Source organism: Hesperophylax consimilis, chromosome 21 (genome assembly GCF_061612785.1).
Source record: "Hesperophylax consimilis isolate HC1 chromosome 21, BYU_Hcon_1.0, whole genome shotgun sequence".
Taxonomy (NCBI): domain Eukaryota; kingdom Metazoa; phylum Arthropoda; class Insecta; order Trichoptera; family Limnephilidae; genus Hesperophylax; species Hesperophylax consimilis.
This window is the reverse complement of record NC_142856.1, coordinates 24,986,752-25,003,569: the sequence shown is the minus strand read 5'-3', so window position 1 is coordinate 25,003,569 and position 16,818 is coordinate 24,986,752. Positions and strand designations below refer to the sequence as shown.

General features: G+C 35.3%; 1 protein-coding gene across 2 annotated transcripts in view; it reads left to right on the top strand.

The window, feature by feature from the left end:
• The window catches only part of LOC149413784 (uncharacterized), a 361,784-nt gene that overhangs the window by 184,186 nt on the left and 160,780 nt on the right, over positions 1–16,818 (top strand). Inside the window, exon 2 of one of the 2 annotated variants that reach the window (XM_089644667.1) lies at positions 10,497–10,576. The exons of the other annotated variant lie outside the window; for it this stretch is intronic. Within the exon in view, the coding sequence (XP_089500793.1) occupies positions 10,557–10,576 (20 nt within the window). The 5' untranslated portion in view covers positions 10,497–10,556. The remainder of the gene's footprint in view (positions 1–10,496; positions 10,577–16,818) is intronic. 2 annotated transcript variants of the gene reach the window in all.

Here is a 16,818-nt window from a genome sequence, read left to right as displayed (position 1 = left end):
GGAATGAAAATAGTCAGCAAACTTATTTACAATTGTGTTAGGGTTAGTAAAAGTTACGCCTTCCTCAATCAAGCATGTTGGTGAGGTTGGGTTAACTTTTTGTGACCTAATATAGTTCCAGAAAAACTTTATGTCGTCTTTGATCCCATTCTGAACATTTTCCATGTATTGTTTTTTAGCAAATTTTATTTCAGATTTTAGCTCGGATCTACTCGCTGAAAATATCAGATAATCGGATTGCTTTTTGTGCAATAGATATCTTTTTCTGAGCGATTCCTTTCTTTTCAGTTTATCTATAATGCTCTTATTGAACCATATCGGATATACATCGTTTGTGATGTTGGGTTTGTTATTTGGTATACATAATTCAAAAATACTAAACAGTACATTGTTTAAATATTTCACTGCTTCGTCTACAGATTTTATGGTGTACAAAAATGTCCAATCAAAATGCGAAAGAATATTATTGCACAGTTCTATGTTTGCTCGCTTATAATTAAATTGGTGGAAATTATAATTGTGATTGTGGAGCGAAGGCGGGGGCCCGCGGGGGGCGCGGCGATCGTTTTGGCGGGGTCTTCGTCTGCACCGAACCGCTCTTGATAGGCGCGCGGAAATGTCCAGCGTCGGGTGATGCTGGTCTTCATTCACCAGTGGTTCCTCGCTTCTCATCACGTCACACACATTTATATTGCTAAGGATAAGATCGAGAATGTTATCGCTACTGTTCTTCACTTTATTGTACTGCGTCAGTCCATTCGAGTTTGTGAAATACGAAAAATCAGTTAAGACGTCTTCGGGTTTATTATTTAAGTTAAAATCACCCAAAATTATTATGTTCTTATTTAATAATATATTGGCTTTATTGTCTAAATGTTCATAGAAAATACGTCTATTTTCGCTGTCATCTGTGCAGTAGAAGTACACTACACATATAAACACAGTAAAGTTATCTTTACACACTTTTACCCAGAGGTGTTCGCCATCTGTTTCTAGCTCCCTTACTCTTATTGAATTTAACGGTTTACGTACTGCGAGCAGTACCCCTCCCCCTCGTTGCCCCTCTCGGTCACGGCGATGTACTGTGTACTGGCTGGTGGACAACAGTTCTGCGTCGAATACAGAGGTTTGCAACCATGTTTCAGTTAGATAATAACACCTAAATTGTAAATAAAGCAAAATATAAAGTAAGAAGTACATTGTACATTCGTATATGCATATAATTATTCATGTTTGTTGCAAACCAGTAAGACTGAAAACAGGAAAATAATTTACTCATAAGGTAAATAAAAACAAATATATATATATATATATATATATAATATACTGATATGTATTATTAAACAAATGTTTAAAAAAGGAAAACTAATAAATAATGGCAAAATACCAATGCCGTAAATAATATCGAATTTAAATGATAGTACTTGAAATGGTAAAGTAAATCAAAGTATAATATACATATCAAGTATGACCGTACATGCATACAGTCATTAATATGCGTCTAAAAAACAAATAAACTAAGGAGTGTGTGAGTTAAACGTTGGAAGGTATAGAGTGAAGACTTTTTTTTTAAAAAGCCACAGACATAGGAATTAATAGACGAGAAGATAATGGCGAGGGGTAAAATCAACTGTTGAAGAACGAAGGGAGTAAGGCTGACTGTGATTCGTCAATAAATCAATCTGACAGTAAATAGGCATCTCGCATTATAATATCACCATTTACTTCTTAAAAGTAAAATCTGCTTTTGAATGAATAGACATTTTTACATGGGAGCGCAAATTACTCGCCACGTTATGAACAAATTTGCGAAGTCCAAATTCGGCAAAAAATTTCTTCTTTTTTCAGAGTCGAATATTTCGTTTAAGTATTTAGTTAAGACACTTTTATAAATGTTCATAATTTACTTCCCAGCAACCAACCAGCTTTGTGTTTCGCGTCCAGACGTTTCTCGATGTGATAGTATATGTTTCTAAAACTGATCTATATTATACGATGTGAATATGCTTAAAATAAAGTAAAATAATGCTTATATATGGAATGTAATACGACAATTGGGTTTATTCTCTTTTTCAAATCTATTTTTACAAGTTTTCATAGTACAAGTCAACATTTTGCCGTGTTATTTCGTAAAATGAACCGATGATGCCTCGACCATAGTTCGCACAAGAATGATGACGTCACGTTTTCAAATTTCACTTGAGGCCATACGCGAGCACAGCCGGCTCCAATGGAACCGGTATGGGGAGTGGGGATAATACGCTTTTAATCACTTAGGGCAGGTCTACTAATATTCATATGTCTATGAAAAAAGCTAATAAATATTACAAATTAATAACTAGCAAATAGGTTTGAAATTAGTTGCATTTTGTAACTCACAAAATTATTAACACCAAATAAGTGGAGATATTAATTTTGTCTTCGTGTTCCTGAGCAAGAACTCTGGTATTAAAAGAGTTAATTGTTTTTCACCTGCGCAAACAAGCTACGCATACTGATTGCACGAGAACACCTATGAATATATAAATAAGGCAGCTATTCTGTCTCCTCAGTGCAAGTTGTCGGTTAGCTGCACCGAAGGTCCCTAACATAACAATAAGAAGATGATGCAGTTCTCTTGCACCTGAAATAACCTGCCCTGAGCGGCGCTGAGTGCATTGTGTATGTGCATGTGCGCTATTATATGCAGCACGAGGCGGATCAATGGTTTCGCCAAGGACGCTATTGCATTCGACCGTTTTTCAATGCGATTGGGACCTTTATGCACTGTGAGGCCGTTTATTTATCATTTTCAGGGTGGATACACGTTCAGGTCTCGTGTATTGATACCTGGTAACTTATTATTTGTACCTATTGTAGTTGCCGTTACTTTGTTTGTCGTTCGGTAGATACAGATAGGTACTTACTTATTATTCGTAATCATTTTGAAAAGCTCATCTCAGGTTAGGTTTGTGGTTACTAAATGGCCTAAGCACATATACCACATTACTATATAATAGTATTTCTGTAAACAGTTTCAAAAACCAAAATTTCCTCTGAAATCAGAATTATGTAGGTAGGTACTTAAAAACAAACATTTTTTTAATATTATAGAAACAAACAGTACAAGATTTACAGAGATGATACAATATACAGGCATAAGATACTTCATGTTGGGTACCTATGATATTTATGTCTTCTTGTAATGTCTGCTAAGTGGTATGTTTATTCCTTACCAGGTGACGTGTGTAGTATATAGGTGTGTGTGTGTGTGTCTGTATGTATGCGCATTGCACAGTTTAAATTATTGACATGATGCCACGTTTGAATGTGGGCAGTGAATCCGAAAAAATGCCATTGTTAGAGTTAAGACAAATATTATGTAGAGTATGAAGAGCTCGGTTAATTGGCGAATTAGATGCTGCATTTGTTTTATTATTAAGCGTGAGGAATAGCACTGTATGTCGTGTACGTCTCAAAGGTATGTTAAAGTTAATAAGGGACAGAAGTTCGGACACAGTCAATGTCATTGTTTAAAATTCTGTTTATAAATATTGAGTTAGTTACTGCTCGTCTTAAACCTTAAATATTTTATGTGACATTTTTTTCATTTCAAATAAGGTCATCTTGAACGTCACCTTCTCAATGACCAAGGTACCATAATATTGATAATTCCGATTTGATAGCTTTAGTAGAAACCACGATCATGCGAAATCTGGCGGGATAAAAAGGTAGCATCGAATACAGCAACCATCTTGAATTTGAACCGGAACTTAAAAACAAATTACAGACAGATGAAATGCAAAATGGACGAGTTTCAATTTCAATTCAATTCAGTGCCGGCAACCCGGGCGTTTATTTATTATTAGTTATGTACATACATGATTTTTCTCCTTACCCTCCTCACTAGACAAAGTCTGTTCTGAGGCTGGTAACTAACAATTTCTAATTACATAAAAACAAATAAGTGGTTAAAAAAGAAAAAAAAAGAAATATAAATATTATAGTAAAAATAATAATAATAAAATAAGAGGAAAATCAGAAATTAGAAACAGAGTAGAAAAAAGAAAATATATAATTTTAGATATTAAGAATATTACTTATCTCTCTTCTTTCTTTGACATTCAACCAGTTTTAAAATCTTTTGAATACCCAATTCAAATTATTAGATGCGACATAGGTCTTTGTTTGGGCTACAAACTTATTGAATATATGTGGTGCCAAGTAAGATTCATGTTTTTTGGCAAAATTTGATTTGATATATGGTACTTGTAATTGATTGTGTGTGTTTGCTCTTGTGTTTTGCGAGTGAGTTATGAAGTGTGGTGATATTTTTATGCAGTTTTTGTAGATGATCTTCTTTATGAATAGTTTATTTATGTCTAATAGGTTATTGTTGATCATTAGCTGTTCTGTCGGATGTTGATAAGGCTTTCTGAACATAATTCTGATTATTGTTTTATGATTAATTTTAAGTGATTTGAGATGAGTCTCTGCTGCTGCTCCCCATACTGAAATACCATACATAAGAATACTTTGACAGAGTGCAAAATATATATTTTTTAGCTGAGGTAGTGACATAATGTTTCGAATTGTTTTGAAGATGTAAGAGAGTTTCCGTATTTTTTTTGTAATTAGGTTGATTTGGAGATCCCATTTTAAGTTATTGTCAACAGTTAAACCGAGATATTTAATATTTTGCGCATAATCAATTTTGTCACAAACACAGCGTGAGTTAGTTAATGAGGTAACTGTGCAGGGGTGAAGATGAAGTTGTGGGTGACTATCTGGCTGACCAGCTAATGTTTTACTGAAAGTTAAGTATTTAGTTTTAGAAATATTTAGTGTCAGTAGATTATTTATTAGCCATCTATTTACTTCAGTCATCCCTGTTTCCGTGTGTTTGAAGACGTTTTCCCATGATTGGGCTTTGAATAAAATTACAGTGTCATCTGCATAACTGATTACTTTGTACTCTATGTTCCCTAGGCTTATCTCAGTTAGACTGTTAATGTAGATGAGAAACAGTATGGGACCCAAGACGCTGCCTTGGGGTACTCCATACCTGTTGCCTACTTTGTCACTTTCTTGATTATTTATTTTTACAATTTGTTGTCTATTTTCAATGTAGCTAATGAACCATTTTAGTGGTGGACCTGTTATGCCAATGTTTTTGAGTTTTTGTTGGAGTAATTTGTGTGAGATGGTGTCGAAAGCTTTTGCTAGGTCTAAGAACACTCCTAACACCTTTGAACCGCTTTCAGTTCAAACAGGATTTCGATACGCTCAGTCAATGATAAATCGATGCCTAAACGCCTTTCTTTCACAGATATTAGTTTGTTCTATTTTTCAAAACTCGAATCACAATCCTGAAGATCATTTTACAAAAATATAGATTTCGAAAAACGTTACGTATCATTTTAATACCTAGGTATTTAACGAAAATTAAAAATCTATCCAGCCATCACGCTACTTCCCTGGGTAGACAGAGGACGGACCGCTACACAACTTTCTGTCTTGGCACACTCACGCTTCATCCACATTCATACATTGGTACTCCTCTGTTATACCGACACTTGACATGACCCGACTGAAGTATTTGATTTGCTTGATTGTGCCTTGTCTTTCTGGGCGTCGCGGTCGGTGGGGGGGTTTCTCTGATAGGTCACAGGGGCAACAAGACCGAAAAGGTTAGGAACCGCTGTTCTAGATTCACGGAACTGTTTTCGTCATAATATTTAATATATTCCCAGTGAAGGGCCGATGAATGAATTGCCAAATAATGTCATGTTATTCGTTGTTTTCTATAGAAAATTTTACAGTTCATACATAATTTAAGAACGTTCTATACCAAAAAAAATTGCAAGAAAGTGGTCATTTCGTGAATTTTCATTGGGACAGACAAAATACCAATTACAAATAGATATTTTTTAGATTTATAGATATTATTATAAAATAAATACAAATATAATGCTGTCAATATAAAGACGTCAAATAATGTTACTTTTACTTGTTGGAAAGTTGAATGAATGCTGAGAAAAAGTCGACAGTCAATTTCTTATCTGTTGTTTTTTTTTGTGTTTATGATGAATTTTGTGAATAGACTTTACGGTTATTTGCGTGGTCTGTGGTCTCTCGACCGTACATTTTTAAAACAATAGTACTGTTAGATCGGTATCTTTAATCGGAACTGCGTGAGAATGAACGAGAGACGCAACTGTATATATTTTAATAGGAAAATACACTTCTGAACCAAAATTATCGGGGCAGGTGGCAAAAAAGGAAACTAACGAATTAAAAAAATCTGCCCAAAGAAGACGTATAGATTTTTTTGCATTCGTAGCCCCAATGTCTACAGTAGCGACACCTCAACACCAGTAGCGGCCAGTTATAAGCATACGATGGATACTTACTAAGCGTGCGTAACTTGCATTGCGATTGTGCCTATGTTCGCAACAGTTCGTTTTCGATTGCGATCCAGAATTTTACTACATTGATCGCGGACGGCGATCTTGCTAATATTGGGAATTTGTTAGCGCCAACTGCGTTCTGCCCTCCATCAATGGAGTTACCTGCATTTACCCTTGTTACAATATCTCTGTCAGCCTTCCCATATCTCGTAAACATACTTCCCAAATACAAAAACTCATCCACCTGCTCCAAGTATTCATCATTCACAACTATATTGCACACTGTTTTCGTACCCTCTCTTTCAAACACCATGACTTTAAAATGTTTTTAAAATAAACTGTTCGTATTAAGCGTGGCCCTATTTTCTGTATTTACCAAAAAGAGTGTTCACAAAAAAGTAGTTTTAAAAAAGGCAGATGCAGTTATTAATTCATTTGAAAGGAGTGCCAGGAGGTTTGAAGACGCGAAAGTATATGAAAGTATAAGTCGGGGAAGCTCGAGGAAGGCATCAACGATCAAGTGAATCAAAAACTAGAGTCGGGTCATGTAAAGAGCCAGACGATGATTGGGTGTGAACGAAGCTAGTGTGCTCAACTCTGTGGGGAAACCTCACAAGAGCACAAGTCTGAAGCCAGTGAGACTACTGCATCCCCAATCGTGGTGTATTGTGACGCTGAAGAGAGTGGAGAGGCGAAGAAGATGTGGAAGACGAGCGTGGGGAAGTAACTGGCTCTTGAGATTTGGTCACCAAAAAGCCTTTCAAGCAACGTTTCAATTCTGAACGTGATTCTCCCACTCTAGAACGTGCCGCAAATATACTACATATTATTTAAAATGAAACATACTATTTTAAATTGTGAAATAATACAAATTAATCAAATAAAATTTACTTTTTGCGGTGATTTTATTTTTTAAATTTTTCTTGCTATCGCAATCCCGTTGAGTTACAAAACTCATTTTAGGACGGGAGGAAATTACAATACATAAGTCGGAACAGAATACATACAGAAGTTAGTACATTCAATTTTACATTGGCATCGAAATATCAAAAATATAGCACTACATAATAATTTTTAAAAGACAGGTTAAGTAGAACAAAAAAAATAGGAGTAAACAAATAAAGGAACAATCAAAGATATACAAATATGGATTTACTAATTTTCATTTTTTTAAATATTTCTTTAAACCATCATTGTGAGTTTTTTTATTTTTCTCAATGGTTTTGTACATTTCTGGAAGCGAATTATAAAGTGTGTAGGCAACGTAGTTTAAAGATTTTATTACATATTTTGTAGTGTGTGTTGGTGTGTTCAGTGATTGAACCTGTTACCTCCAGCTTGCTAGTAGACAGCCTTACCCCTCGACCACGGAGGCCGTTAGTTAATTATTTAGAGTATTCTTACGTAATTTATTAATCGTAAGTTTATCTTTTTTGAAAATGGTCAATTCGTGCAGATTGTTAAGTCTACATACGAACATTTTCGTTCATTTGCTAAGCATTTTTTATTTTATACAAAACCCTCATTTTATTATTATGTTTTATTAGAGAAGATTAATTTAAAGTTTTGTTAGACTTATGATCACTATTTCAATTTAAGGCGATGCCATACGTAGTAATTCAAAATTATGTGTTTTTGGTTTGAAAATTTGGTCGCCTAGAATGTTTCAGATGCTTTAATTAAATACTGCGAGTAGAATACATCTTGGCCTTTGAAATAATCGAGTATTTTTTAGATAAGTCTTTTTATAAGCCCAGAAAAAAATAATGTATAAAGTCTATGAAAACTGCTTTAAAATTGAAAATCTCCAACTTACGAACCCATTTTCGGTTATGATTTTATTGTATAATGTGGCAAATTAAGTTATTTATAAAATGATCGGAAAAAAATTAAAATTTATGCCTGAACATCCACAAAATAAAGTAAAATGCACTTTTTGGCCATGTTTTTTCTTGCATAAATCAAAACAGGCGGATGATGTTAAGCGGGAATTTAAACCTTATCGCCATCTACGTAAGGGGTGTTATTGATAGCGGCTCGATTTAAAATATTACACTACGTGCATCGCCTTAATTGTTTTTAATATCAACTTGTCATCGTGACAGATGTTCTCAGAGAAATAAAACGACAACAAAACAGCGACTAGAACTAATATTCTTATGGTTAAAACGTTCATAAAAAATGATGTAGTACATCCGTGGTTTAATGTATATTTTTCTTGTTGGTACTTCTTTGAGGCATATAATCTAGTTTTACGGGGAGATTTTACTGCGTTTTTTTAATAGTTTGCTATATTAGTAGTTTTTGCAAGAAAATTAATGTCAGTGTTTAAAAACTTTTAATACTAATTAAAACTAGTTTTAAAGCTGTGGGATTTGTCTTTTCGCCAATGCATGTTTATTTTTTAATCACTTCCTGTTTTTTTATTATTAAGTTTATCGGATAAGAGTGAATGCGCAACCTGCTTATGCATTCTCAAAACGAGAAAATATGTGAACCTTAATCATCTCTCGATAGCGCAATCCATTCACCGTAACTGTTGCTTCAGCCTCATTTTCCACAAAGTAAGGTCCAATGACTCCGCCGGACCATAAACCGCACCAAACAGTCACACGTTGAGGATAGAGAGGCTTTTCAACAATAACTCTTGGGTTTTCCGAGCCCCAGATGCGACAATTTTGCTTGTTGACGAAGCCACCGAGGTGGAAATGAGCCTCATCACTCAAGATGATTTGCATTTGATTCACTCAAGTGAATTTTAATAATTTCAATGCGTTGTTGAAGCGTGTATCGTTCCATTTTTAATGACTTTATATCACTCTTTAAAGGTGCGTTGAATTGTCATTTTGATGAGTTATCATGGAACCACTATTTAGAAAAGTATCCGTGAACGCTTCTGATAATTCATACAACTTATTTCAAGACCGAATCAAATCATAATAGTTAACTAATGCGCATTGTGCTGAACATTTATCTATTCATAAAATTATCAAATTGCTCGCATCAAATTAATGGCGTGTCTAGTGATTTAGATAGATTTTTATCTGGTCACTAGACACGCCCAACTTCCCAATTTCCCAACCTTCCCCTTGCCCAGCTCCTTCCCATCATCACTTCCTCCATGGTCACAAAATTCCCTAAATTAAATTATTCATAATCCCACTAGTTGCGAACAGTAGTTAGACGGTTTTCAAATAAAAAGTACTTTCGGTTTATGAATGATTATAGTAAGTATACGCTTATTGATTGGAGCATCGTATTTGCAATATAGTGTAATTGTTTTAATCAATCAACAGTGTAGATACATTATCGAACAATAGTACCCATTAAATCGTTTGTAAAAATAATAGCCAGCATTCCAGTGAGGTTAAATAAAATATGCTGTATTTTCATCGATTGTGTGTACCTAATTATCTTAAAGGTTTTTAGTGTGTCAATCACAATCAATAGACGTCAGATCATAATGCATATTTGAACCTTTTTGGTTGTTGGTGCATACTTGAGCCTATTTTTGTCGTCAGTGCATATTTCGGCCTTTATTGGTAGTGTTTATTTCAGCCTTTTTGTCGTCAGTGCCTTTTTGGTTGTTAACGCATATTTGAGTATTTTTTAGTCGCTAGTGCATATTTGAGCTTTTTGGTTGTTAATGCATATTATTTAAGCTGTTTAGGTTTTTAGTGCATGTTTTGAACCTTTTTTGCTATTAGAGCATATTCTTGATCCTTTTTGGTCGTTAGTGTATATTTGAGCCTTTTTAGTTGTTAGTGCATATTATTTAAGATTTTTTTTCTTGTAGTTAGTGCATGGTTTGAACCTTTTTGCTATTAGAGCATATTCTTGGCCTTTTTGGTCGTAAGTGCATATTTTAGGCTTTATGGTGCACTAGTATGTTTAGAACCTTTTTGCTATTAGATCACATTCTTGGCCCTTGTTGGTCGTTGTTAATATTTGAGCCTTTTTGGTTGTTTGTTAGTGCATATTTTTAGCCTTTTTGGTTATTTGTGTATATTCTTTTTAACCTTTTTTGGTCGTTAGTGCATATTTGACAGAAGAATATTTTCATCGTCAATGGAAAACTAACGTGCGTGTTTGTTTCTTCTCTTACAGACCTTCGGTATTGTTGGGCCGACCGGCGGGAGGTCCTAACCACTAAAATGAATATTTGGCATGTCTTCTTACAGATATACGTACGTATTCCTTAGATTATTATATAGTATTTATATTAACAAACTTATCTATTATCTTCTCTTCTAATATTTATACCGCATACATTCGGGTATTCGGAACGTCGGGGCGTCGAGACGTCAAGACGTCGGGTTCCCATTTCCCACCCAGGCGTCGCGTCACGTCACGGACTCAATCAGAACCACGTAAGGCCGGGGCACTGAATAAATTCAACCTCTTAACTTTTATGAGATAATTCTTAGTTATTTTAATTTAAATATAAAAAAATATATTTGGAGTTTTTTTTATACTTTAATGCACAACAATTCACACCCGAACTTGAAAAATAAAAACAGCCTAACATTGGTTACAGAGCAATGCACGCCATTGTTCTACTGACGTCACGTTTCATAGTGGAAGATACTCTCAGTGTCGCCCTGGAGTAAGACCACCATTCAGAATTGAAAAGTTGCTTGAAATGGCTTTGGCCGTATATGGTGACCAGATCTGAATAGCCGGGTATTCCTCCTCCACCCCGCTACAATCAGCATCACAACATATCCCAATTGCGGATGCTATAGTCTCACTGGTTCCAGATGGTTGAGAGCAGTAGCGACTCATGTACGGTTTCACATAAAAAATAAGATTTAAAAAATTGATCAAATATATATAGTCCAATTGATAGCGGGCAATTGGGAATTCTGTATATCACATCACAAATGAACTAACCTGCATATTTTGAAATCATGTACAGTTCTTTACTTTCAGTAAATAAAAGTTATCATTAGTTTATACCAGTCTGGGAAAGCACATGTGAATATACATGTCACCTGTTGAAATCGACGATTTTCCAGAGAGAGGCTAAAAATAAATTGGCAGCAAAAATAGCCCGGAGTGTGATTCTCAAATAATCCCGCAACGTGACATAATAATAATAGGCCAGTGCAATTAGCGCCAAAAAGGGGGTCGCGATCGAAGTAATTCCGGTAGTCCCAATTTTTTATATGTTATATAAACTGATCCCCTGATGTAAAATCTGAGTTTCCGACCTTGGCGCACCTGTGCTCGCGCCGCCATTTTGAAAAAACTGGCCGAAATCGGGCCAAAATCTAGTTTTTCCCAAATATCTCATTTCCAATGCAAATTTTGGCTAAAGTATTTGAACAAGTATAATAGAACATAAAATAACCTACAACTTTTGTTTAAACAAAATTCTTCTATCTCTAATAGGTACCGAGGTAGAAAGTCGTAAAGATGCGTATATTTTTGAAAAAACGAGTTTTTTGCGCGACTAGGTTTGGTTTTTTATAAATACCTCGTTTCCAGTACAAATTTATGAAAAATTTATTGATAATAATTTTGTAGAAAATAAAATTTCGTTAAAGAAATAGGCATATAATTTATATTTTTTATCTCTATTACGTATCCAAACTCTAATCCACCAAAACCAGGCCAAAAATTGAAACAGAGGTTAGGTGTTTTGAACTTGGCATTCCTTGATTTTATTTATCTTTAACAATTATTGTTCTAAGAACATATACGTTGACAACAATCGTCATGCCTGTGTCAGACCTAGCTATAAATATAGTAGATAGACTATTTCAGCATATCGGTCGCCATACATTCCCAATGGGAAGACCACTAAAATAGGCCAAGCCACTACATTTGTGCTCGCAGCTTGGTCTGACATGCCTATCAACGTAATCACAATATACATTTAAGATTATTAATACAATTAAGATGATAAGGTACATAAAAAAGATAAAAAATTGGTATTTTCGTAAAATTAACATTTATTGACATTCTTTTCTTTATTAGTTAAGTTGTCAGCATAACAAAAAATAAAATTAATGGTAGATCAGTTTAGACAGAAGTACGAGCCCTTGACTATAGTTTCGTACTTCTGGCCCTGAATAGCTTCTTCATCTGTCTTATCACCCAAATTTGTCTCGACTGGGTCATCATATTCCTCGTCATCGTCATCAACGAAGGCTTCTACAGCATTCTCGCAGGAGTTGCCATTGCAATGAATGCAGAGTAGGGAACATTTCAAACCCGACTTTCTGCAGGTGCACTTTCCAACGCAACCTTTTTTACATTGACATGATATGAAGTTCAGCAAGGCCTGAGGTGCAGCTTCCTTCAACATTGTTACTGGAGTAAGTAACCCAACAGCATCCTTTTTCAACCCCCATTCAGTCGGATCCTTATCGTGACCAAGCCAAGTCTGCACTTGCAAGTATGTTCTTGAAGCGTGTTGCTGGACTGCATCTTTGGTGGGTGGTCCCACCCACCATCCCTCCCATTGCATGAAACGTTCCACATCCGTCTAAAGTGTCTATATTAAAATCTGCATTATCAAATACGAATTGCACAAAAGCATTATCTTGAATAGGAATTTTCGGATGCAGAATGGCAGACTGTTCAAGTCGAGTTGCCTCTTTGTAAGAACATGAAAATCCAAGGGCTGAAAGCGCATCAATGAGTTTTTTTGAGCCAAATTTTTTGTACATATATGCACCTACACTAGTTAGGAGTGATGAAACGAAAGATCGTGGCCGTGCTGCGGAAATCAGGGCGTGCGATAATGCAACACATTTCCTTTTCCATCCTTCTGCCTTTCCATGTTTTTTTTTGCCTCTCTCATAAAACTCTGATACTGTATGTGGAATCACCGAGTTCACATCTTGAAGAAAGTCATCTGATGGGCTGTAATTTTCCAATGTGTACACTTGTGATCGAATATCTTCTCTAATAATATCTGCAGCAGCTCTTACAATCCGACGACGTTCCTCCACGGGGTTGGAGCTCCTGTCTTGATACCAATGGTTAGTAATTATTTTGTAGCCAGTGTTTTTGAAGCACACTACTGGTGTATTTTCCCCCTCTCAACAAAGAAGATGTCGTCACCGCAGTGGCTCTCAAGTCTCGCTCTGACAGTTTTTATACAAGGCTGAAAGACTCCCTTTATTTTACCCATTAACTGTTCCTGTGTAAACTGACATTCGTCTGAATTGTTGGAAAGAAAATTATAAATGTCTTCCATGGCTCTATCAACATCTTCATTAGAGGGCGGGCCAGGTTTCATTTCAGAAGGAGGTGCGCGGAAAAACTTTTTGTAACAAGACGCATGATATCTTGCACCTTGCGCCACCAAGTCAGAGCCTTCAGGCACTAGAGCAATTCGTTCAATCACTTTCTGGGCCCACTCATCACCCCGTTCTCTAGCTGCTCTGATAATCGTCTTATCTACATACAGCTGCTCTACATTATGCACAGGATTACGTCTTGACGCAGGTGACAACTTATTCTGCATTTGAAGATGTTCTTCAGTATTTTTTTCACCACAAATAAAACACTTAATAAATCTTAATTTTACGAAAATACAATTTTTTTATCTTTTTTATGTACCTTATCATCTTAATTGTATTAATAATCTTAAATGTATGTTGTGATTACGTTGATAGGCATGTCAGACCAAGCTGCGAGCACAAATTTAGTGGCTTGGCCTATTTTAGTGGTCTTTCCATTGGGAATGTATGGCGACCGATATGCTGAAATAGTCTATCTACTATATGTATAGCTAGGTCTGACACAGGCATGACGATTGTTGTCAACGTATATGTTCATATAACAATAATTGTTAAAGAAAAATAAAATCAAGGAATGCCAAGTTTAAAACACCTAACCTCTTTTCAATTTTTGGCCTGGTTTTGGTGGATTAGAGTTTGGATACGTAATAGAGATAAAAAATATAAATTATATGCCTATTTCTTTAACGAAATTTTATTTTCTACAAAATTATTATCAATAAATTTTTCACAAAATTGTACTGGAAACGAGGTATTTATAAAAAACCAAACCTACTCGCGCAAAAAACTTGTTTTTTCAAAAATATACGCACCTTTACGACTTTCTACCTCGGTACCTATTAGAGATAGAAGAAATTTGATTGCACAAAAGTTGTAGGTTATTTTATGTTCTATTATACTTGTTCAGATACTTTAGCCGAAATTTGCATTAGAAATGAGATATTTGGGAAAAACTAGATTTTGGCCCGATTTCGGCCAGTTTTTTCAAAATGGCGGCGCGAGCACAGGTGCGCCAAGGTCGGAAACTCAGATTTTACATCAGGAGATCAGTTTATATAACATATAAAAAAATTGGGACTACCGGAATTACTTCGATCGCGAATCGCTAATTGCACTGGCCTATAAGAATAATCGGCAAACATTAACGAGGTAGTAGCGGTGGTGTTACCTGCATCACTCACCTGGCTACCGACAAAATGCACGTTTTTTCTCTTCAAAGCCAATTATTATTATTGAGTGCTATTTTTATTCTGTCGGACGGAGAATGTTTACCTAAGACTCGTAGCAATGCAATGCTGATGGCATAATAAAAACAGATTTTACTCTCAAATTTTCCTCTCATAAACTTATTTGGACTTGAGATAATTTTCATAAGTGAATCTCTTTTAATTTTATTGAATAGAAATGTAGTTATGTTCGGTATTCTTTTTATTAATAAATAACTACGAAATTTGGCCGAAGCGGTTTATTATAATACATCCGAAAACAATAAATAAACGTAGAAAATACAACAAAATGATTTACGAAAGGAAGGTTCGAGGATGTTCCGAAGCGCGTCACGTAGGCAAAATATTTCGATCTCGATGTCGCGATTGCTAGTACTGTACTGACCATTTCGTTCACGTTGTCGCTTATCTAGGTGGAAAATAAAACATTCACGAACATTCCAGTTGCTACAGAAACAAATATTAAAAAAATAAAATAAAATCCAAGAAAATCCAAGAAGCTTGTTTGGAAACTTCTAGAATAACGTTTGAGTTAAGTAGTGGCGTACCACTACAGAAATAAAAAAAATATCGATTGATAGAAGACTTTATTTTTTTATTTGAATACCACACAACAGTCCCAACTGTTCACAACGATCTGAAATCATTGAGACTACGAAATCCGCTATTGGGGTATTATTTTTGTGAGGCTGATTGTAATAGGGAGGGGAAGGAAGTAGGGAAGAGGAAGGTAGGGTCTGGCTAATCAGATCTATTCACCAAACATGGCTAAAGCCATTTCAATTGAGAATGACGAATTTTCACCAGCTCTTTACTGAGTATCTATCTTCCACTCTGAAACGTAAAATTGACCATTAAAAGTGATAAACCTACATATTTTCCTTTATCTACCGCTGTCTTTCCACACTTAAGATCAATCATATATTTAAGGTTCTTGGCTTGTTCTCCAATCTATCATATAATTATGAAATTTGCCCATTTAAATAAAATTAACATCGAAATAATGGCCTAGACCACCCTTGAAGGGTGAAAGCCAGATATATTTGAAAAAAAGGCTATACAATCAGTCAGACAATGCAAGGTTGTCATAAAAGTTGAACGGCATATACCCCAAAATGTTTAACAATGTATAGATAAATGCCTATTACCTACATTCCTTCCACAAATAGCTCGAAATCTGAAATCCATAATAAGTGGTCGTGGTAAGGTTCAAGTTTGAGCAATAAGCACCTGCATGACTGTCTTGATGATGGACAATGCAGGGCTGTCAGAAATGTTGTACGTTAACTACATACCCTAGAATAGAACAACGTTTAAAAATGTATATATAAATGCCTATTGCCTACATTACTTCCGTAAATAGCTCGAAATCCATAATACGTGGTCGTGGAAACGTTCAAGTTTGAGCATCAAGCCCCAAACCAAGCACCAATCGCAGGCATCATGACCTACTTAATAATAGCATCTACGCCACGGCCGTCAGTCTACCATTCTATGCTCCAAGCAAGCAAGCAAGCTCGTGCCTTTCCGCTAAAGACACGAAGGCGAGCGTAGACTGTCTGTCGCAGGGGTTCATAAGAGGTTACATGCGAGCCTTTAAAAGTGATTTTGTGATGTGTAAATTATTGATATCAAGCTGTTACAGTTGTCTAATCTTCTAAGCGCAACCTTCCCTTCCAACAATATATTATTTTGCTGTGATTTTTGACTAATTATTATTTTCTTTAACGGAAAAATGTATGAATGCTGAATGTAATACTGAACAAGACATTCATATATCTACAAATGTAGGTAGTATAATTTTGACATGTGAAAGAAATAATTAAAATAAAATTATAATTACCAAAAAATACATATATGAAATACAAATACAAGAAACATTTTTTTTTTAATTCGGTGATCAGATAGGTTTACAAAGTGAATCTTTGATTTTGATGAGGGTTGGAA